The following is a 24170-nucleotide window of genomic DNA, read 5'->3' on the forward strand; positions in this document are numbered from 1 at the left end:
CAAAAAACAAATATGCTTTCTTCACTTAAAAAGATTTAATACAAGGGAAAGTGCTTAGTGCACTACTTTTACTTAATTTATTACTTCACTGAAATAGTTGGGTGGATTGTAATTTTCTACAGGTTGAATTTGTCCAGCCAGAGACTGCATAGAAGAATAAGGGGGGTAAATAAGAAAGCAAGGAACTCTTAAAGTTAGTTCACTTACCTGGATGAACATGAAATTTATAAGAAACTTAGTTTGATTTTACAATTAGCAAATATTCCAGTAGCAAAGGAAACCAATACTACATGTAGTATTATTTATGTTCTAGAGTAAGAGAGTTAAATTATCACATAAGAACTGTCCTATTTTTTCTTGTTACTGTTGCTGTATTTTTATTAATTTTTTTTAAAATAAACAAACTCATTCTGTTGCCTTTTGTTTTCAGAACTCAAAGGTCTTATAAATAGTGGCAACCTATAAATATACAAGTGGCCTGAGGGACTTTCACCCTCTAAAATGGATTCTTTTTAAATATAAACTAAGACTTCATGCAAATGGTTTGAGAATCATTTTATGAGTTTGTTTAGACTTGAAGATTTCTTCTTTTCTATTTAATTTATTTTGTGGATTAGCAAACTCCATTTTTTTTTCTTTTAAGAAAGTGTAAATTTCAGCGGAGGTTAGGTCAGAATTAATAGTGGACTTAAATCTGTGGGTTTTAAATTAATGGCGTTTTATTATATGGATTGAAAAAGTATGTAAGGGAGTAGCTTTTAGATGTGGGAAATGGCATGGCTTATCTGACCTGAGTGCCTTTATGTTTCTCTTTATAGGTAATGCTGAAATCAGGTACAAACATACTCTACTGGAGAACTACAGGCATCCTTATGGGTTCTAAGGCAGTCAAGCCTGTGCTGGTAAAAAATATCACAATTGAAGGTATTTCATGGCAGTCTGGTTTAGTAGTCACTGGTAACTACCAAATATTTATTAAAGTTTTGGTTTGGCTGGTTCAAAGGTTTATAGAACAGAAATTAATATGTTAGGAAATCATATAGGTCCGGAGACCCTGGTTTTACTCCCAAGAAATTGACAGTTGTTTTCTTTTTTTCTCGTACACTTTAACTTAATTATGTAATCATTGCAAAAAAAGTAAACATGATGACAATTTTAGATGTCTGTAAACAAAAAACATGTCTCTGTGTTAATAAGACCCTATTATTCCTCTGAGAAATGTCTATTGTGCCAGACATTGGGCTTACTGAGGGAACTGATGACCTGGTCACTGCTATATCCATAAAAATAACAATAAACGTCTTGACTTGACTTTTTCCTAAACCTTTTATGCTTGTCTGAACCAACTGGACAATTTCGGGCCCAGGAGAGCAGCTAATGAACCCTGGCATGGTTCATTCTCAATTAAGGGTATTTTTAATTAAAGCAGCGATTCTCCTTTATTAAACTTTGGCTTGCATTTTAATATGTTCAATGTGGGCTTGTTTTGTGAACAATGTGTTAACTCATTAGTCATAAGGACATCTGCTGGCAAAGGCTGGAATTACAAACCAGAGGAGAAGTCAAGCCATTCCTAGGTCTTACCTGTGACTTAATCAGCAGTGGGGAAAAAAAAAAGGAATGGGTTATCATAAGGATCAGATAATTACAGGCCTATAGAATTAGAGGGAACCTTAGGGTTTATCTCATTTTTGAGTTAGTGGAGTTGTCTTTTGACAGCTCAGTTAATACAAGTACTATACCTCTATCAAAACTTCATCACTTGTTTGCTGACTTGATTGTGCAGTTCCTTGCACACAGTAGATGCTTTCTTAGTGCTGGATGAATAAGATAAATGATTTGGGCTGACCTTACTGTAAATGTTTCTCCCTCACTTCTGGGTAGATGCAGAAGTAGGTGCTGATTTGCTTGTTGGTATTGGGTCCTCCTCCCATGCTCTGTTTTTCATTACTGCACAGGGGTGGCATACACATCAGAATGTTTTCCTTGCAAGCCAGGCACATTCAGCAACAAACCAGGTTCATTCAACTGCCAAGTGTGTCCCAGAAACACCTATTCTGAGAAAGGAGCCAAAGAATGTATAAGGTGTAAAGAGGACTCTCAATTTTCAGGTAGAACTAGTTTATACTCTGCTTTTTTCTTTCTAAATGTATGTTGGTCAAGTGTATATTTGTAAGCCAGAAGTCACCCATAAAGTATGACAGCAGTGGTGGGTGAAACCGAAGTGCTGAAGTGAATTGATGTTTTTTTTTTTTTTTTTTTTGAGACGGAGTCTTGCTCTGTCGCCAGGCCTGGAGTGCCGTGGCCCGATCTCAGCTCACTGCAGGCTCCGCCTCCCGGGTTTACACCATTCTCCTGCCTTAGCCTCCCAAGTAGCTGGGACTACAGGCGCCCGCCACCTCGCCCGGCTAGTTTTTTGTATTTTTTAGTAGAGACGGGGTTTCACCGGGTTAGCCAGGATGGTCTCGATCTCCTGACCTCGTGATCCGCCCGTCTCGGCCTCCCAAAGTGCTGGGATTACAGCCTTGAGCCACCGTGCCCGGCCGAATTGATGTTGAATGGATAAAATATGACATCTTCTCCCTTTCTGCATTACTTTCCCCTATATAGGTCTATGATTTGTTTTTCTATTCCACACCCCACAGGTAACTGCTATGGATGTGTTTAGACTCATCTAAAAATGTTTATACTTTTACATGATTTGTTGGTGTAGAGACATACGTAGAAACTTTTAATTTGTTCCAAATTTCCAATGTACAGTGATGATGGAAGAAATCTAATATCTTCTGGGAAAAACTGTGATACACTACTCCGTGTGTATCATAGAAACACTTCTTGCTCTAGGGAAAATAAAAATGTAGTCATTTATTTTCTTTAGACCTAGGTAGTTCTACCTGAATTGCCCCAGTAAGTTTATTTGTACTTTTTAGTTTGCTTTTTCTGTTTTGCTTTTTGCCTTTTCTTAGATGCAAAATAATTGACCCATTTCTGAAACGCTTTTTTTATGTTGCAGAGGAAGGATCCAGTGAGTGTATAGAGCGCCCTCCCTGTACCACAAAAGACTATTTCCAGATCCATACTCCATGTGATGAAGAGGGAAAGGTACCAGCAGTGTTGCGTCAACTCCATCCCATATTTTTGCAACCTTCTTTCCAATTTGAGCAGACTCTAATTTGTTCATGAGAGAGATTTATGACACACGTATGTAAGTGTAAAGAGGAAATTTTAGAGTTTAGGGTTTGAAGTCTGCCTTCCTGGCTTTGAATTTCAAATATGCAATTAAGCCCTGGGGGTAACTTATTTGATATCTCTAGGTCTCATTTTTTTTATTTGTATAATAGGGATGATATTGGCACCTACTTTATAAAGCTGCTATAAGAACATTCAAGATATTTAATGTAAAGTTCCTAACCCAGTGCCTGGCGCATAGTGCTCAATAAATTACTGCTATTTTTAACAGTTATATTTTTTCCAGAAGTAATAACATGAGAGAGCACAGCCTTAAAATGTATAGTATGACTCACAGGATGGAAAGTTCTTATAACTTCTCTTTAATTATTTGGTTACTCAGTAGGTTTTGTCAGTAAAAACCATGCAGCCATGGGCTATTCGGTTATGGCAGATTACTGTGTAATTACAATGAGAAAATGCAAAGTAAGTACCATATAAACGGCACATAGCCAGAGGAAAAATGCACACATGAGCTCTGCAGTTGACCTGCTCTCCTCTTAATTAAAGAATTAGCCTACACCAGCCTGTGTCAGTGAGGGGAAACTGAGATCAAAGTGGCTGCTATGGATCGTTGCTTCTTTACGTTTCCATCTTTGAAATAATGACATTTATTTTCTTGACTTAGTTTGGAAAGCATATATAGATGTCAGGAAATTTATTACTTTCTTCTCTTATTTTTGCATCCCTAGATTCTAATCTAGATTGTTATTTTATTTTTAATCTTACCTTAAGTCCTTAAGTTTTTTTTAAGGAATATTATTTGGAATGGTTAAGAGCAAGTACATTCTAGTTTAAATTAGTGGCAAATTGCAACGATAAGAAGTACAACTATTACTTTCAGTGAGAAGAGTAACTCAAACTAACAACTGTTAACTGACAAGGAGTTGTAAAGTAAGGTCCTGATAGTCCTATCATAATGCTAAGTAAGGGCTGTTTTTTTAGAAAATATATGCAAAGAGGTACCATTAAGATGAATTGAAAAGTAATTTCGATTATGTTTGTTTAGGTAAACTTTTCTTAAACTTGCTTTATTAATAAGTAAGGCAAAAGTAAATTTAGTTTATTTTATATAATAATCAGTTCCATGTTACTGAGACTTAAAGGAATGGGATCGAATGTATAATAGGATCTTGTCTAATCTACAATGAAAATACACAAAAGCTGTATTTTTATTATGTTAATTACATCTATGAGTATAATGGCAGTAAGTAGCCTGACAAAATCTATTTGACCTGGGCCTAATGGATGTAAGACCTTATATTAAATGTATAATATGCAGAATACACACAGCTGCATAGACGCATATGTGTATATGGTTGTACACACAGGCATGCTGTATACACATATACACATAAATTATATTTTTCTGTTGTGTCTGAGTGAAATTTGAACATGTTCTTGTTATAGAAGAAAACAATGTGCTAGCACATTATAAACTCAGTGATTTTTTTAAAACAAAAGTGATTTAAGATATTTCAAGATAAATGTTTCTAGCTTCAGAAGTAAAGCAATGGGGACTTAGTGAAATAATATATGTAATGAAGTTTAGATTGCACATGTGAATTTGAGATTTTTTGGGTAACATTTTCATTTGTTCTGGTTTCATCTTTTAAAATGGCATTTTAGCTGGGTGAAGTGGCATGCACCCGTAGTCTCAGCTACTTAGGAGGTTGAGGCATGAGGATTGCTTGAGGCCAGGAATTTGAGGCTGCAGTGTGCTATGATGGCACCTGTGAATAACCACTGTACTCCAGCCTGGGCAGTGTAACAAGACCCTATCTCTTTAAATAAATACATAAATAGATGTTTAGTTCTTGCTGAGAATAGCCTGGTGATTTGCCAGTGGTTTAATGATGTTTCTCAGGTTGTTCAATGACTATATGTTGGTTCTCTCTGTCCTGTTATGTTCTCTTTATCTTATTTTGCCCTACTTGGAGAGGATCAAGTTGATTGACAAGGAAATCAGCTATTGAGGCATATAGATTCCAAACATTACCATTGATATGACATAGGAGTGTTACAAGTTTTCTGTATTTATTTTGAATCTTAGTTTAAAATAGATTGCTTAAATTTCTTTCTGCCTGTGGGGGAAGTTTTTCAGGAAAATTTTAATTTGTAATTGAAATTATTCTAATTAAGAGATTCTTATAAACATCATGAAAAATATGGAATGGCTTGCTCATTCATACTTTTAGTAAATCTTTACTGAGCACTGGTTATTTACAGAATACTGGGTAAGGAGGGCAGAGCTAAGGATAGAAGAAAAACGTAAATGTCTCCATAGATGTAGAGCAGTGGCTGTCGAATATTAGTGTTCATCAGTCTCACCTGGAAGGCCCTGCCCCATATTTTCTAATTTAGTAGGTCTGGAGGAAGGCCTGAAAATTTGCATTTCCAGGACGGTCCCAGGTAATTCTGATTCTGCTGGCCCAGAATCTCAGCACTTCAAGAACCATTGGTCTAGATTCTAGAGGAAGAGATAAACAGTCAGTCATAGAAAATAAATTATTATTTCCAATTGGGATTAGTGCTACAGCAGAGAAGTTTGAATTTTATGAGGTTCTTACCCAGTCTGGGAAGGCCTCAGGGCTGTATTAAACACTGGGCAAGGCCGTGGAAGGAGAGCATTTTTGATAGAGGGAGCGGGATGGTGAAGACCTGACATGGGAAGGAGCATGGTGTATTTGAAGAACTAAAAGAATGTGGGACTAGAATGTGGGGATGTGGGCGAGGGATTGCATTAGGTGCAGCTAATGACATAAGCTATTGCTAGAAAAGGCATGGTTTCACAGGGCCACATTAGGAATTTTGGCCTGTATCCTAAGAGCATTTAGCAATCCCTGCAAGTTTTTTGGTATCAGAGTGATGCAATGTGATTGGATTTATACTTCATATAGATCCCTTTGGCAGTGTTTTATAAACAAGATTAGAAGGGGACTAGAGAGAATGAACACTTAGAAGTCTCATAATGCCCTTCTCCAGGTGAGAGAAGAAGGAAGTGAATGATAGTAAAGGGAATAGACAGAAGAGTATGGATTAGAGAAATAGGAAGTAAAGTTCACAAAATGTGGTGGTTAATAAGATGGAGGGAGAGGAAAGTATTAAAGGTAGGTTGGTAGAGGTACTATTTGGTTAGAGAGAAGGTCTAGAGGCAAGGAAGGAAAGACCCTGAGTACAGTTTTGACCATGTTGTGAGATGGGGCAAGAGGAGATGCTGGAAGGGCCATTATGTACATCAGTCTGGAGCTTAGTAGAACATCTGGGCTAGCTATGTGAATCTGAAAATTATAGCAAATAGCTGGCAGTTAAAGCCTTGGGGTTGGGTAAAAGTTTTCAGGGAGATCATAGAGTGGGCTTAGAAGTCAGCCATAGCTAGGAGAGATGAACAGGGATGGTGCCTGAGGAAAATGGCTGGGGAAGTGGGAGAAACCAAGGGAGTTACTATCATAGAGTATTTGCAGAGATTGGAGTGGTTAAGAAGGCTGATGCTCCTAAACAATCACCCTAGATGAGGGCTGAAAAGTATCCATTGGATTTGGCAACATTGGATTAAATGGTGGCTTTAAAGAGCCATTTTAAAACATGGAAACCAGGTTGAATTGGGTGAAGAGATGTAAGGATTTAAATCCTCTAATATATACAGTGAGGCATTCTCTCATCAAATATTTGTGGGACTTACTACATATCAAGATGTGTAAGGCCCTATACAGATGCAGAGAAGTAAACAAACATGGATAATTACTTGGTGTTCTTGGCCCATGGTTAGGTTATGAAAGTCTCAAGGAGACAACACATTTTTATATGACGTTATTCCCTGTGGTGAATAAATGAGGATTCCTAAATGTGACTTACTTGAATTAAAGCTTAGTATATGCAAAATAGAGATGTATAACATAGATACATTAAAGAATATTCACTTCTCAATAAACATTCGCTACAAAATTAAGTAGTGAGTTGAAAGTTTTATGTATGCTTTGTTTAAAAAAGTTAGTGCCTACTTCTTACATAAAATGAGGTACACTCATATAGGTGCACACAAGCACATATACAAATTCAGTGTTTGATGTTTGAACTCAAAAGAATACTAATCAGTGATTTTACCAACAAACCTAGTCCCCTAGAAGATGGGGTCTTTCCCTGTTCAGTGTCATGAAACAAATACATGGAACTGAAAGTGAATGTCAAGCATTACAGGCTTTTTTCAAGGGTCATGGAACTGAGAAGTGGGAGCATGGTTCACAACTTCTTTGTTAGTGAGGGGTGAGGGAGTTAAAATATAGGATTTCTCTAATGAAGGGATTGGACATGAAAAGCAAGGGGAGGAATATTCATGTGTTTTCCAGAAATGGGCAGTAAACTTCCTGGAACTAGAGTGCTGCCTGCCTTTTTGTCCTTTTATGGCTTCTTTTGGCCATTGTCATGGCACTGGCGGAAGTGTCACTTAGTATGGAAATAAAATTGTGAGATTATAATGAAACCTGAGATCCTTTAAGTCATTTGGTCATCTATCTTGGTTCTAACCAGTCTCAGCTGGTCTAGTTACAAAGGGAACTTTTTATCACAGGCATCCTGTTTCTTAAAGATAAACACAGTGAGGGCAGGGTGGAAATTCAGCTATGTTGTGTAGGCATTACACCAGGTAACAGTGACACTGGGCAAGAGTTAATCAAGAGAAGATGTGTTGTAATATTAGCAGGATATTTGACAGAGCATCTCATGATTTCCTTATGGATAAGATGAATTGTGGACTAAATGATATATGGTTAAGTGGATATATGACTAACTGAAGAATCATATATAAAGTGTTTGATTTGATAAATGATTATCAGCTTAGAGTACAGTATCATATATATTTGATATATTTATATATTTGCCATAGGAATATAAATATAGCAAGTCATTTATACATACTGTAACTCATACAAAGAAGATATGTCAGATGAGTTTTCAACATTTTATTTAAAAATCATTAACTTCATAAAGACATTAAGAATATGTATATCAATTTGTGAATAAATAAAGATAAGAATGATAAAATTAAGATTCAGAAAGACTCCAGTGTGCTTGAACAATAAGCTCAAATTAGTAAAATCAAAATTTATTTGTGTGAAAGAAACTCTCAGATATAAAAACATTGAGAAAAGAGAAAATAATTACTTGCAAAGAAGATTTCCAGGGAAATTCAAGCTTCAAAAGACCTAACTCACCAAATAAAAAATGCAACAGCTATTTAAAGTGGGGAAAATTCTTCCCCTGCAAGAATACAAAGAATAGTTTTCAATTAAGCTGTTCATGGTTAAAAATAGCAAGTTTCTCATTTGTTTATCGTATCCACAAAGGTTGTCTCATATCCACTACAAAAGGGAGTGGGGAAAAGGTTATTTTTGTTTGGGAGTTAGTAAACAGAAAATACTTAAGTTTCTGTTTATTTTGGGTATTACACTGAGGCAGAGTAACCTGTGCAGTGTTTGTCTCCCTCAGCCACTCCCCTATTGTGGGACATGATTCACATGTTTCCTTTCAATGGGTGCTTGGGGATGATTATAAATTCTCTAGTAATGAATTTAAAAAATATGTTTCAGAAATTGGATGGGAGCCCTGACTCAAACCAATGTAAAACTGAGGAACAGAGAGGGGAGGAGGCAGGAGCCTGTTGACTCATTTAACTGGGAAGTCAATATAGAACAAATTATTTTAAGATGTTATCTTGCTGTGTAATGCTAATATTCTTGGCTCAATTTGATTTCCTTCTCAGGCAAGCCCTTTCCGGTGTTGCAAGATGCTCACTGTCATCTCCACCCAAGCCACTATTATCCTCACAGCTCTTGATACTACGAACACTGACTGAAGCTTCAGAAAGACTGATTGGCCTTGCTTGAATCATGAGCCCATAGCCAATCAATCATTCTCTCCAGGAGTGTTGGATACTCTGATTGGATGTCTTAGTTCACCTGCAAATTCCTGTAGCTGGGGAGGCCAAACTCTGTAATTCCTAGTTCCTTTCAGCATCACACAGATCAGTTCCCAAAGAAAAAAAGATGGTTACAGTTACCAGAATAAAAAGAGAATGATTTTGCACAGGTTCATAGAAAGCATATGCTCTTAAATATCATAAATAGGTCTGGCAAGATTGTCTTGGTATACTGAGAATTTCCATGGAAATTTGCACATACCTTCTTGATACTTACATAGTGATTATAGATTAAAAGATCACTTTATCACAAATACGTGATCGTTTCCCTTATCAGATTCTCAGCTTCCTGTATACAGGGACTGGTTCTTATTTATTTTTAAAAAAAGTCTCTAAGCCTAGTGTAGCACCTAGCACATAGAAGGTAGTGAAACGTCTGTTGAATTAGTGAGAATTGGTAAATGAATGAGTGATTATCACATTTTGAGTGCTGTGTTCTGTCTTTGGCATACAGTTTGAGAAAATTTTGACAAAAGGGGAAGAATCTAGAGGACAGAGGCCAGGATATTTTGTATAAAGTATGACTGAAATATTTGGAAATATTTTTTCAGGTAGAAGGAAAACAGCAAAGGATGGAAAATTGTGATCGTCTTTGTGATGTTTCCTACTTGTCTTACAGAGATTTGATATCTTTCCTTTGGTCACTCATGTCATTTTGTGTTTCTCTTGGAGAAGATAATGATGAGACAGTAATTATCGTAACAGTAACGGTAGTGTTAATACCACAAGCAGCTATCATTTCCATATTTGTGAATGTACTCTCTTCATATGTGCATGTGTGTGTAAATGTATGTGTATTCAAACATTGCCTCTAATTTCTTTCAACATCTGTGTAAGTTAGACATTCCTGTACCCAGTTTTCAGATAAGAAAACTGAGGCTTAATGAGGTTAGCTAACTTCCCTGTGATCATAGCTGGTCATAGCTGGTCTTAGGTCTGGAATTCTAACTCAGATAGTCTGTTTCAAATTGTAGTGCTTTGTATCCCTTTCATGTTTTTTAGTTTTTACATTATAGTAGCTGTGAACCTGTCTGATCATTATTAGACTACAACCTTTTTCAGAGCAGTTTGCCTAATTCTTGAATCTCCCATAGTACTTTGTCCTATGCATAGTAGGTACTCAGTGAGAATTTCCTTAATAGGGTATTTCAAGTATTTGAAGGGAAATTTTAGAAAAGAAGAACCCAGGTGAACTTAGAGAAGGTAAATTCCAGTGGGATGTAGTGATGTTCTAACAAACAGAGCTGCCCAATACTGAAATGGCATGTTTTTTCAATTAGGGAACTTTCTGCTGATGCTCAAAGAGTGCCTGGCAGGGAGGATATTTTAAGAGGGAGCCTTCTTAGAAGGAAGCATTAGGCTATACAACTTCTTCATCTCTGGAGAGGTGAACTCCGGATCACAGAGAGTTTGCTAGTGTTCAAATGTCTGATATTTTATTTGCCTTTTAATGATCTTTAGTGTTGCAAATTATTCCAAATGCTCAATATCTGTAACACAGTACTTCTAAATTATATAGCAAGACAAATATGTAGGGGATATTAAAAATAGGGTGTAAAGGGATTCAGTTTTTAGATCTGCTTTTCTGTGCACAGGATTTAAGCAAGTCAAATATACTTAGAGCCTATGTTTCTTAATTAGGAAGAAGGGAGAACATGGAATTTCTCAGAGACTGGGGATTTCTGAATTGTTTAAAATAAAATTTTTTGAATAGTCTGTTTTTAGCACTCTTTTTTTTTAAAGCAGCTTTATTGAGATATACTTCTCATACCATATCATTCATTCATTCAATGAGTATAATAATTCAGTGTTTTTAGTATAGTCACCACAATTTAATTTTAGAACATTTTCTTGCTTAAAGCCCTGAACTGTCAGTAAAATGTTAAATTTCCATGGTGTCTTCCATGTAAAGGCAGAAGATAGTCAAAGCTGTTAAGTATTTAGGGGATATATTAGTCTGTTCTCACACTGCTATAAGGAAGTACCTGAGACCAGATAACGTATAAATAAAAGAAGTTTAATTGGCTCATGATTCTGCAGGCTGTACAGGAAACATGGCTGGGGAGACCTCAGGAAACTTATAATCATGGTACAAGGGGAAGCAGGCATGTCTTACCTGAACAGAGCAGGAGGAAGAGAGAGAAGGGGGAGGTGCCATACACTTTTAAACCAGATCTCATGAGAACTCACTGTTACAAGAACAGCAAGGGGGAAATCTGCCCCCATGATCTAATCACCTCCTAACAGGCCTTACCTCCAACATTGGGGATTACAATTCAACATAAGACTTGCATGGGGACAGAAATCTAAAACATATCAGAGGGGAAGGAGGTAAACACATGGGAAAAGAGAAAAGCAGCAAAGCCTTCATAGAAAAGGAAGGTAGGTGAATGCTGGTATGTATTTGGGCAGGCTGATGACCTGCTTAGCACAACTCTACATGGCTTTGAAGGAAGAGTCAGATACAAGTTGGCAGCATGGTGTGGGTAATTCCAAGAGAGACAAATGATGAGTGCCCAGTGGCTTGCAACTGGAAAAGATCAAGGTTTGAGACCAGCTGGGAGATAAGAAATTGCCTGCTTGGCTGAGACCACCTGAGCCAGAACATCATGGAGCACAAGGCAGTTAGGTTAGGGTCAGTTGGTAGACCTTCTAAAACACACATGTAATTTAGCCCTGATGAGTTCAGCCAATGTATAAAGACTTAGTACATTTGTGACGTGACAACTGAAGTAAGAAATCAGACAACCTTGGACAAAGCCAGTCTCAAAATTTGCGTAAATTTTAGTCCTCCCAGTTTTGAGTTCTGTTTTTATATGAAAATCAGCTTCCAGTTGATTCTTAAACTGTGTGTGATTTTTAAAATGTATTTTTTTCATGCTTATATGAATACAGGTACTGGGTCTCTTTTGTGATCTTAATAATAACCTGATAAATTTTGCTATATTAGGGTTTTGGTTTTATAAGACATTTCGTAATTTTATCTCAACTTGCCAAAAAATGAATTGATTATTGATTTTTCACCTGCACTGGGAGCCCTCTGGTTCTAAGTATCATTAATATTAGTATCTTAACCTAGTCAGCCAGACTTGAAAGCATCTGTTTCCATTAGAAAGAGAGGCAGAGAATCAATCTGCCATGTGAAACAAGAGGCTTTGTAAATAAAACTTTTACTATAGAGCATTTGAAATTTGATTTCTACATTTTTAAGTATCTTAAAGTGGTGTACATTTTTTAATTTTTAAAAGTTAGTTTGCACGTATTGAAAGTCATGTGGTTAGCTGACTTCTCAAAATATATTTGCATATTTTATTATTTTTACCTTTACCAAACTGACTCTTGTTGACTGGTGTTACTTTACCATTTATTAGTTGTGTTTGGCTTTTGGGCAAATTAAGAGCTCTAATCTGGAGTGTTTCCTCATTTATAAACTTGAGGATAGTAATATGTACCTCTTAAAATGATTGAGAAGATTACCTAGTACAGGGTGTCAGCACCACCCCCCACTCCCACATGGGAACCAACTACTGTCAACAGTGCAGTAGCTTACACATAACACAATCCATTTTTATTAATGTCAAAATAAATCATCAAGATAGTGAATTAAGTAGGATTTGAAATTTGTTTTATATGCTTGTTAAACCAGAATTTTAAGAAAGTAATCTCCCCAGTATGATGATATTTCATTTGCTTAGATTCTCTGAATTTTATATTGCTTTTCTTAAGGGGAGTTGAGGGCCCCTATGGATATAGTATCTAATGTATTTTTCCAATTATTTAGGAGTCCCCAGCAGGAACAGCCATTATTTTACAGATGGTAAGAAAGGCAGGTGTGTGAAGTGGCTGGCTAAAGTGTTTCATGATGCAAGTCATAAAATGAATGTGGAAAAATAGAGTTGTAAAAAGAAAAAATGTTATTTATAATTATTTTGAGACTTTTACTTTAAATCATTTTCTTAAGCATCTTTCTTCAGATAAGTTAATCTACTCTTCCATAAGAATACTTGAGAATAAAACTGGGTGCCTAAAGGAGTTACTATACATGATTTTCTACTAACTGGAAATAGCTATGGACAATTGCCTTTTATTTTGGTTCCCCAGCTTTAATAGTAGATTTCCTATTGCAGAAGTTGTTTTAAAGAATAAAAAATACTTTTAGCAGATTATGTGTTTAAGAAAAGGAACTTTTAGTCTCTTTTAAAAATGCCGTATTTAGTTATTAAATAGTTGATTTATTTATACTTTTGTATTTAGAATACCTTTTCTATTTTCCTCCACTGAGATATCAATTTTGTTTTGGAATGGCTAACCCATTTGGTATTTCTGGTTTAAAAATGAGAAAAAAAATTTGGTAATATCGGCTTTTGGGGTTTGGCTGAGTTACCGCTGTTTTCTTGTATTTTGCTTTGTGTGGGGGTGAATGCATGTGTGTGAGAGAATAAAAGGGCAGAGTTTAAAAGACTGCTCTCCTTGAAGGCAGAGACTATCTTAATCATGATGTTCAGAGCACATGGATCAGGACCTAGAAGCCTCTGGGGTAAATATTTTAGCTACAGCTCTTGTAGTCTAGCATCATCAGGTTGTTGAAAGAGACTCAGAGAAACACTACCAATATTATGAACTAACAGGATTGAAATTTGAATCTTGATGTATTCTTTTTGAAAAAAAACCTTTTTGTGATTGCTATGTGCAAAGCATAATGAAATGTGCTGTTGGAGGAAAGGAAGAGGGTAGTGGAAGTCTCAAAATAAAAAAATAACACGCTGCTGCATAGAAACTTATGTCAGCTATGGAATAAAGGGAATGACTGGATAGAAGAGTAAGGGTGATAAGCAGGTTACCTATATTTTAAACAGTTATTTTATGATGAGGAACATGCTATGTATGAAGGAAGGCCACCTATAGCTTAGGGTAAAAACATTTGGAAGTAACAGTCATTTCCCCACCAAAGTTCTCTCTCTTCTCTCATTTTGTCACTGATGTTTTAGCGTCTGTTGGCTGGCCCTTCTATTCATTTGCACTTTTCCTATGCTGCCAGTTTAAGATTTTTGTTATAAGCATGCTATATGACTTTTTTTTTTTGTAGACACAGATAATGTACAAGTGGATAGAGCCCAAAATCTGCCGGGAGGATCTCACAGATGCTATTAGATTGCCCCCTTCTGGAGAGAAGAAGGATTGTCCACCTTGCAACCCTGGATTTTATAACAATGGATCATCTTCTTGCCATCCCTGTCCTCCTGGAACATTTTCAGATGGAACCAAAGGTAGGATGTCAGTTGGTCCAATAACTGGGCCTTTAGCAAAATGATCTTGTTGGACTACTGTGACCATTTTCTGAATTGTTTTTTTTTAATGGAAAGTGGTTACAGAATTTCTTTAGTTTTAGTAGACAAAAATTACAGTCAACTGTAATATTTTAGTTGCAGATAGATGGCTTGAATATAGCCATGTTGTATGCTTACTATCCAGAGCCTTTGAGAGATAGCATAAAAAGGACTCTGAAGTCAAACTCACTTGGATTTGAATCTGTATCCCCCATGCTACCAACAGTGTGATTTATCCAAATTGTTTAAACCTTTTGAAGCTCAATTTTCTTGTCTGTAGGATGGTGGATAATATCGGGCTCATCATCGAGAATGACATTTAAAAATGTCGTCTGTAGTACTTTTGCAGCAGGTATAAATGTTTGCAAAATATTTTCTTTCCCTACTCCTTTTTTTTACTGATGTGATGATGCAAAGTGGCTACATTTAAAAATGGTTGGAAAAGACCCTTCTCTTTCAATTTTGCAGATGTCAATTTAAATCAGGCTTATTTATAAACCCAGCACTTTCCCAGCCCCTCAAGCCCTCAACTCCCAGCCATTTCTCAACATAGTCAATATTTTGAATTTCAATTAATCAGTTCATAAATGGTATTAATATTCTGTTAAGTTGAATAACCAATAGGAAGAGTGAAATCTTTCTTTATTCATAAGGTGGAGGAACTGATTCTAAGGTCACATTCAGGAGAACTTGAACTTGTCTCATAATTAGTCTTTTTATGGAGGGTGATTAAGTGTTAACGGCTACTCCCAGACATGAAGGAAAAAATTATTTTTAAAGATTTTGTTTCTGTCCTTTTCCTTTTACATTTTAGTCAAGTGTATGTATATGTATACTATATCTAGAATTTTGTTCTTTCCAGATTTCTTTTGAAGAGTTATTACGTCCTGAGGGAACTGGTAGTCCAATATCTTTTTTTCCACTTCTCTCCCTGCTAATTGTAATGTAGTAGTGTTTGCAACAGAGAAAGAGGAAGTTGTCCAGTTGCAGTTTAATTTTAATTGTTGACCCTACTTGTCTCCTGTAGAATGTAGACCATGTCCAGCAGGAACAGAGCCTGCACTTGGCTTTGAATATAAATGGTGGAATGTCCTTCCTGGCAACATGAAAACTTCCTGCTTCAATGTTGGGAATTCAAAGTGCGATGGAATGAATGGTAAGTTCAAAATCAGCCTACTTGATGTATTTCAGCAATAGAGACATCATTCATTCTTGAACTCAGCTCTCTAAAACATGCCAAGTTATGGGTATGAGGAACTTTAATCTTATCATTTGGCTACTTGCCCATCTTCTGGTTGTACCATAAAAATAGTAAATGTGGTGTCACAGCCAGATGATGTTCATACAAGAACAAACTATTAATTTTGCATTTTTTGGAGGTAGTATTGAAGTAGACACTGAGGATCATTTTTTATGGTATAAATGCCAGAATAGATTTACCAAGGAGGGGGATGAAATCTCTGTTCTTTACCATTTTAAAGAGTAGCATGATGGGATTCCTGTCTTGATTAGTCTGGCTCAGCACTGTGCCCTGGTGAGGGGTTAACTGACTTCAAATTCCCCTTGCCTGTCAAGTCTATGATTGTATTTACAAAGTATATATGAATTCTACCTGTTGAAATTTTGAAAATGTGGCAGAGTTCTACAGGACAGTTGTTGAGTTGTATTTGTTCTTACCTTTTAAGTGCTTAGAGGGCTTGGAACTTACGTGTTCTGCAGTATATGATGGTTGAATGAATGTATGTATTTTTTTTTTTTTTTTTGGTATTCTTAGCACCTTTCATAAACATTAAAAAATATCTCAAGTAATTAAGAATTGTGCAGTGAAGTCCACAAATAACCTGTTTATTCCTCATGGGAAAGACTAAGTGAGGGAGCTCAGGTGACTGATAGAGGCCAGGGAATATTAATCTGGTAAAAAAATTCCTTCATGAAAATGTCACCAGCAGAATGAAAATTCTCCCCTGATAACCATTCAGCTATTCAAACTATCTGGAAGGAAAACACATTGTACTAATAAGTCAGGGCAGAAATTAATGGAGATGTAGAACACTGAGAAGAAAGAGAGCATTTAGACAAAAGACTTCACTATGCTCATGTCATAATGTTGCCCGTTTCTTTTCTAGATGTCGTACAAATCTCTACTCTTAGCTTGAGGAAAGTATCACGAAATTTACTAAGACCTTATGTGAGATTTAAAAGGTTGTTGGCTAAGAGTTTAACATTACAATTAAATAGTTACTTCACAGACCTGCTTTGTTTTTGTTTGTGTTTTTTTTTTTTTTTTTTTTCTCCCAATGACGTTTTAGTAGCTAGTTAACAGTTTATTAACAATTTTCTCCGGGATATGCAAAATGTGAGGAGACTTAAACATTTATTTGTGATTAGTGATAGCTTAAATGAAGGCAGACTTTTTTTCTGAAAAAAAAAAATATCGACTTTGTAGCAGTAAAAGATCATGAATAATCTTCAGTACAGCCATCTGTATCACAAATAACCCACAAGTCTTCAATTCTGCCAAGTCTGCCTCCTTATTTCTTTAGTTTGTTCTTTTCATACTCAGTGCCTTTGCTGAAATGCAGACTAATATTATCTCTTAACTGGACTATTCAGTAGTCTCCTATACATTCTTCTCATCTCTACTCTTTCATCTATACTGCTGTCAAAATTACCTTTTTCCTTTTTGGAGACGAAGTCTCACTCTGTTGCCCAGGCTGGAGTGCAGTGATGTGATCTTGGCTCACTGCAACCTCTGCCTCCTGAGTTCAAGTGATTCTCCTGCCTCAGCCTCCTGAGTAGCTGGAGTTACAGGCATGCACCATACGTCTAGCTAATTTTTGTATTTTTAGTAGAGATGAGGTTTCACCATGTTGGCCAGGCTGGTTTCGAATTCCTTACCTCAGGTCATCCACCCACTTCAGCCTCCCAAAGTGCTGGGATTATAGGCATGAGTGACTGCGCCCAGCCAAAATTATCCTTAACCAGAAAAACAACAGTAGAGGCTGGCGTGGTGGCTCACTTCTGTAATCCCAGCACTTTGGGAAGCTGAAGCAGGTGGATTGCTTGAGTCCAGGTGTTTGAGAGCAGCCTGGGCAACATGGCAAAACCCCATCTCTACAAAAAAAAAAAAAAATTAGCCAGGCGTGGTGGTGGGCGCCTGTAATCCCAGCTACTCAGGAGGCTGAGGCAGGAGAATAGCGTGAACCCAGGAGGCGGAGCTTGCAGTGAGCAGAGATCGCACCACTGCACTCTAGCCTGGGCGACAGAGTGAGACTCCGTCTCAAAAAAATAAGAATAAATAAATAAATAAAATTGTCCTCTGGGAGAAGAAGAATAAGATATAATAGCTGTTACCTGATCATGAAGGTTTTCTTTTTTTCCTAAAATGCCCTATAATTGAATTTTAAGTTAAGGAAATTAAGACCTATTGGAAAAGTAAGATTGGGAAGGCAAGGGCATTGAATAACTCTATAAAAGTACTAATACGTGTGTGTGTGTGTGTGTGTGTGTGTATTCACTTACTAGTAAAGATTATCTGATATTTTAATTTGATCTTACAGAGACCTTACTCATAGCTTAAACTCTGGAAATAGTTGATTTACCCACTTGCTTACTCATTTACTGAGAGTCTATTTTAAAATTTTTCTTAGTTTTCAGTAATGTTCAATGATTAACTGAAACCTATAAATCTGTGCAGTATTAGTGTGTGGTATTAGTGTGTGGTATTGAAATAGTAAACAGTAACATAAAAACGACAAAGATAAAAGGTGATGTATATTTTGTGACTGGCTGGTGCAGTAGCCAACCTTGTGAGGAGCAGTAGTCACAAGAACAAAGGTGAAATGGAGAGGCACAGGGGCAGCCTGTCTCTTGGGATAGTCACCCACCCAGGCATGGAGTTAAAGTGAGTGTGCTTTGACCAACTTGACTGTATGATTTGGAGTGCTTTGAGATTCATGTAGTCTTGGTCTGATTTTCACACAGTTACAGAACAGGTATGTAGAAGTAAATCTTCATGTGGTAAAATTTTGCCTAAGAGAAATTCAAAGTTGGAGACAAGTTACTTTTTATTCATGAAGATGTTCATTGGGCCTTATCTATAACAACAAAAATTGTAATAATTGAAATATCCAGAAATAGGATAATGTTTACAAAAGTTATATTATGCTAGTGGAATGAAATATTATGCAATCATTATGTGCAAGTTGTACAGAAAACAATTTGGCAATGTTTCAGAAATTTAGAAGGTTCCTATTCTCCAAGCCAAAAATACAACTTATGGGGATTATACCAAGGAAACAGTGTGATGTAAAGAAAAATTATGCACAAAAATATTAATTTTAGAGTTATTTACAAGAGTGAAAAATAGGAGAAAACAAACTAAATTTTCAATAATGGGATATGGTTAAATAAAATTATGATATAACTATATAACATTGTTAAGTTGTTAAAATTAGATGTACAAAGGATTTTTAGTGGTTTTCTAAAGATACATAATAGTTGTACATATTTTGAGGATACATGTGATATTTTGATATATGCATACAATGTGGAATGATCACATAAGGATAATGGGATATTATCTCAAACACTGATCTTTTTAATGTTGGGGACATTCTAATTCTAGCTGTTTTGAATAACACAAAAATTACTACTAACTACACCCTACTGTATATTGAACACTAGATCTTATTTCTTGTATTTCACTGTATTTTTGTATCCATTAATGAACTGCTGTTTATCTCAATGGGGGAATATTTTTGATAGAATGATGTTTAGAAAAATCAGAAGACAGTGCTAAACGAAAGAAAACAGAAAATAAAGTAGGTTATATGGTAAAATCTAAGGCATATATTTTAAAAGCATACACTAGAAAAATACTAAAAAGAATGTTAAAAGGCTATTCCTTGGAGATGGGAGGTTTATGTGAAGTATGAATTACTCTGTTTTTAAATTTGGTTTACTGTATTTAATATTCCTTATAGATACTCATTGCTTTCAAAATCAGAATAGTAACACAGAATATTGATTTAAAAATATATTCATTTGACCCAGTAACTCTTTTATTGGTATTCCTTTTTAGAAAAATATTGAAAATACAGAAAAGCTTTACAAAAAAAGTTTATTATAGTTTCTATTATATTACTTAAAGGTAAAAACAAACCAAATGGTTAAAATGGGTGTGTAATCAACAGTAGGTAAGTCCTGTAGTGGGAGGGAGTTGGTGAATTATGCAAATTATATTTAGCTGAATAATAAAATATTATTTCAGTCATTAACATGTTTATGAAGTATTTATAAAAGTGCTTATGAAATAATGTTAATTTATAAAAGCATGATACAAAATTATCGATAATAAGAGCTCAGTGATGTAAAAACATGTATGCATTGAAATAAAGTGAAAACAAACATCACAGCACATGGTGTTTTTTTCTAGGTAATGAAGTTATAAGTAATTTTAGGTTTCAACTTTTAAATTTTAAAGAAAAATTTTATTTATTTTATGATAAATGTAAGTATGATTTTTAAATACAAAATAATCTTAAAATATAAAACATATGTAGAAACATGGAAAATATGAGAGTCACTCTTATGGAAAAAGGAAAATACGAAATTGCATATGCCCTTATTGAACTGTGCATATGGACAAAGACTAGAAGGGAATGTATAAAAATTATAATAGCTGTTAGGGTGTTAGGTTAGCAGTAAATGTTTTTGAAATCAATATTCTGGTTGACACTGTTCCATATAGTTTTTATGCTTGAGAATGGATAAAAATAACAACTAGGGCACAGAAAAAGTCAGTATTTCCTGGGTTTTCTACTGACTTTGGGATGCCCTGGTTGGTATGAAAAAAAGTATTAATTTTTATATTGATGACATGTGAAAATTATGATAATCTGTGTATACTGGGTTAAATAAAATATATTAAAATTTCACTTCTTTCTTTTTACATTATAAAATGTGGTCCTTAGAACATTTAAACTCACAGGTGAGGCTCACATATTTCTCACATTTGACAGCAATGGTCTATCACTTAAGGCACTTATATTGATACTAGCCTTCTGGTTTCCCTTTGAGGCCACTGTCCTCCTGCTTTTCTTGTCCAATACATTATCATGCGTGTGTCTTTCCACACACAGCTCTGCTGCCACGTTGGCAGTCTGGAGTTCTGAGTCAGGGGGTTCAGTGCAGTCGATCCTTTTATTTCTTCTCCTTGGTGTTTTTCCTGCTAAGGGTATCATCAGTGTTTAATTTCTTAGGGCTCCTACAACAGAGTGCCACACACTGGATGGCTTCAAATGACAGAAAAGTATTCTCTCAGAGTTCTAAAGGCCAGAAGTCTGAAATCAAGATGTTGGCAGGGCTATGTTCTCTCTGAAGCCTTTAAGGAAATATCCCTCCTTGCCTTTTCTAGCTTCTGGTAGCCCTGGGAATTCCTTGACTTGTGACAGCGTAACTTTAGTCTCTGCTTCCATCTTCACAGGGCCGTCCTCCCTCTGGGTCTGTGTGTCCCTGTGTCTTCCTATGATCCTCTCCCTTTGTGTCTATGTGTCTGTGATCATATTTTCCTCCCCTCATAAGGACACCTGTCATTTTGGATTAAGGCCCATCCTAATAACCTCATCTTAACTTGATGATATGCATACAGTCTTTATTTCCAAATAAGGTCTCATCTATGGGTATTGGTGGTGGGGATTTCAACATATCTTTTCTCAGGGACACAGTCAACCCATAACAACAAGTGTTCTGTTCGGCTGAACCTGTGGCTGGAGTTGCCCCAAAAGTGGCTGGCAGGGGCGCTCCCAAAAGGGACTTCCCCAAACTGTCCTGAGACAGGGCCAGTTGGGATTTCAACAAAAGAAGCACTAAACACCACGATGATCCAGTCCAAAGCATTGATTAGGGGAATTTACCGACAGAGGGGCCTGTAGCATACCTCACAATGGACAGTAAGACAAGGAATGTTCTACTGAGGTGTGTCTGGAATGAAGGGAGTCGGGTTGTAGAGTTTAGATGAGGGTTTGAGGAGTTTGGCTCAAGGCTGGGGCTAGTTTCTTTCAGTATTTTAGACAACAACCTAAACAGCTCTATCAGTGCCTGGGAACGTTCAAGGCCCTGGCTTGGGGTCAAGCCTTCAGGTAATGGAGAGGACATGCAGCTGGCCAGGTCTCAAAGGGGTCAAAACACTCTGTTTCTCAGGACAGAGGAAAAAGTGGAGGACATTGGGGAACTCTCTAACAAGCAATATTCAAACACGGGAAATGTTTATTTCCTCCTGTGGGGGTATTAGTGCTCCAGACTTAGCTCTTTTTACCATCCTAGTACTGCCTTCTTTTCTTTTGCTCTTCCCTATTCTATCCCTCCTCATGGCATTTCTGAGCACTAGGAGTTGTCCTCAGAGAAACATTTCATAAAGTCTCCCTTTCTTGATATAGAATTGCTCCAAGTGGGAATATCCTTCTGCATTTTATCTGCATTGTAAGTTTGCAGTCTATTTAAACCTAAGTGCCTCTCATATTGCTTACACTGCAGTCAAGGGCCTGTTGTCCCACCGGGTCAGACTGTTTTATGGTATTCAACTCTTAGAATTCTCTACCCACTTATCTCTCATTTCAACCACAGTAGATAGCCAAACAATGGACATCTCTCTTGTAAGTATGTACATTAGTACATATTATTTTCAAGATTAGCTTGATGATGAATAGTCAACATATCAACTCTGTATAAATTGTTGATTATAACATTTCAAAAATCGCCAAGTCAATCTAGCACTGAATCAGCCTCTTCCTTAGTTTCTTTCTTATGCCTCTTGCAGTAGCAGATACTGATATTTTCTTTTAGAGATGGAAATGCCAATGCTGAGGTACTGCCATTAATTAATAACCTTGCTTGATGGTATGTTGGAGAGGCCTCTCTTTTCCTCATTTTACCGTGGCCATTTCAGTTTATATTGATTGTTACTTTGCAGAAGACGGACCTCATAATGGTTCTCTGTGCACAGCTCAACAACTGTTGACAGTTGTGTGTGTCTGTCTCTCATGTTCTACTGACTTCTCAGTGAGGGTGGACTTTGTCTTACCTTCCTATCCCAGTGCATATCATACTTCTTGGCACTCAGTAAATGCTAGCTGAATAAATAAGTGAATGAATGCAGAACGGGTTAAATTAGGGAACAATACAGCAAACTATAAGAATGAACCTCAGGTCCCAAATCTTTTCTATTAAGTAATTTGAAGTTTCTATTGCACATTTGTTGCCTGAAGACTAGGATTGTTCATCTCAATATGTTAGATTAGATAGAGACCATCTATTTTAGTTAAAATACAAATCATGCTTCATTGAGAAAACTGTTGTTATCCCATTAAGTATCTTTTATTCAAAATAATGTGTCACTTGGTTCCTCTTGGAACATCTACCTCAGCATGAAATTTGCAACTGTGATTAAAAATAGGGAATTCATTTGTAGCATTTCTAACTTTGAACGGAAGCACTAATGCTTCTTCTTACTTTTACCTTATTTAAACAGATTGTTGGAAATCATTAATGGAATTTTTATTAATAAAATAACTTTTTTTACTTCTAGGTTGGGAGGTGGCTGGAGATCATATCCAGAGTGGGGCTGGAGGTTCTGACAATGATTACCTGATCTTAAACTTGCATATCCCAGGATTTAAGTAAGGAAAACAATTCTAATTCTTTTCTGTAAGAATCCTCACACCTGTTTCCCCACGTAAATAAAGAAATAGGGCTACTTTATGGAACAATATTGCAAAAATACTTAGTAAATAACAAGCTGTCACAGGGTAATGTATTATATTGAAGAGTATCTGTAGAATTAGTGATTGAGAAACTATAAATGTTAGTTATATATTACTTGGATAAAACTGAAAAATTTAAACAATAGTGTGTCCAAATGCTACAATAACTTTGATTCTTGGATGCTTAATGGAGAGGTCAGTCCAAGTTGTTTGCAGGAATATCTTTTGGTTTATTTATCTATTTTTTCTCAGTTCTCTTGGTAAAATAGTATGTTAGAAATTTCTTAATTCCATTTCGTTTTAGTTCCCCATGTTGAAATTACCCAGTAGGAGTTTTTTCCTTTAGGATGGATGGTATCATTTACAACAAGAGGGTCAAGCATATTACCATGGTTATGTGGACTCAATGTCCACGAAGGGTGTGGACAGGTAGGATTAAGTGAGGAAGGAGTTGTGGGTGAGGGAAGTGGTAGATTAGAGGAAGAGAAGAGCATGGCTTTTTGTTTAATAAAAATAGTGGCTTGATTTTATTCTAAATTGTATTTAGAACATACTATAAATATTGCCATTTTAATCTGTCAAATAGACCACCAACATCTATGACTGGAGCCACCGGTTCTGAACTAGGAAGAATAACGTTTGTCTTTGAGACCCTCTGTTCAGCGGACTGTGTTTTGTACTTCATGGTGGTAAGTGGATGGGCAGCTTTCAAAGGCAGATTTCTAAGCTTAGCATTCTCCTTCAAGTGTAAATTTATTTGTGGCAAGTTGGGATAATAAATCCCTTTTTTTTTTTTTTTTTTGGTATTCTTAGCACCTTTCATAAACATTAAAAAATATCTCAAGTAATTAAGAATTGTGCAGTGAAGTCCACAAATAA

General features: G+C 36.2%; 1 protein-coding gene across 2 annotated transcripts in view; it reads left to right on the forward strand.

Moving 5' to 3' along the window:
- Window positions 1–24170, forward strand: part of KIAA1324L (KIAA1324-like ortholog) — a 182232-nt gene that overhangs the window by 118260 nt on the left and 39802 nt on the right. For both annotated transcript variants that reach the window (XM_011927674.1, XM_011927675.1), the window contains 7 exons: window positions 819–924; window positions 1959–2111; window positions 3014–3102; window positions 14289–14469; window positions 15557–15685; window positions 23117–23207; window positions 23878–23980. In XM_011927674.1, coding sequence (XP_011783064.1) covers window positions 819–924; window positions 1959–2111; window positions 3014–3102; window positions 14289–14469; window positions 15557–15685; window positions 23117–23207; window positions 23878–23980 — 852 coding nt within the window. The remainder of the gene's footprint in view (window positions 1–818; window positions 925–1958; window positions 2112–3013; window positions 3103–14288; window positions 14470–15556; window positions 15686–23116; window positions 23208–23877; window positions 23981–24170) is intronic.

The sequence above is a fragment of the Colobus angolensis genome, unplaced genomic scaffold (genome assembly GCF_000951035.1).
Source record: "Colobus angolensis palliatus isolate OR3802 unplaced genomic scaffold, Cang.pa_1.0 Scaffold74, whole genome shotgun sequence".
In the NCBI taxonomy this organism is placed as follows: Eukaryota; Metazoa; Chordata; class Mammalia; order Primates; family Cercopithecidae; genus Colobus; species Colobus angolensis.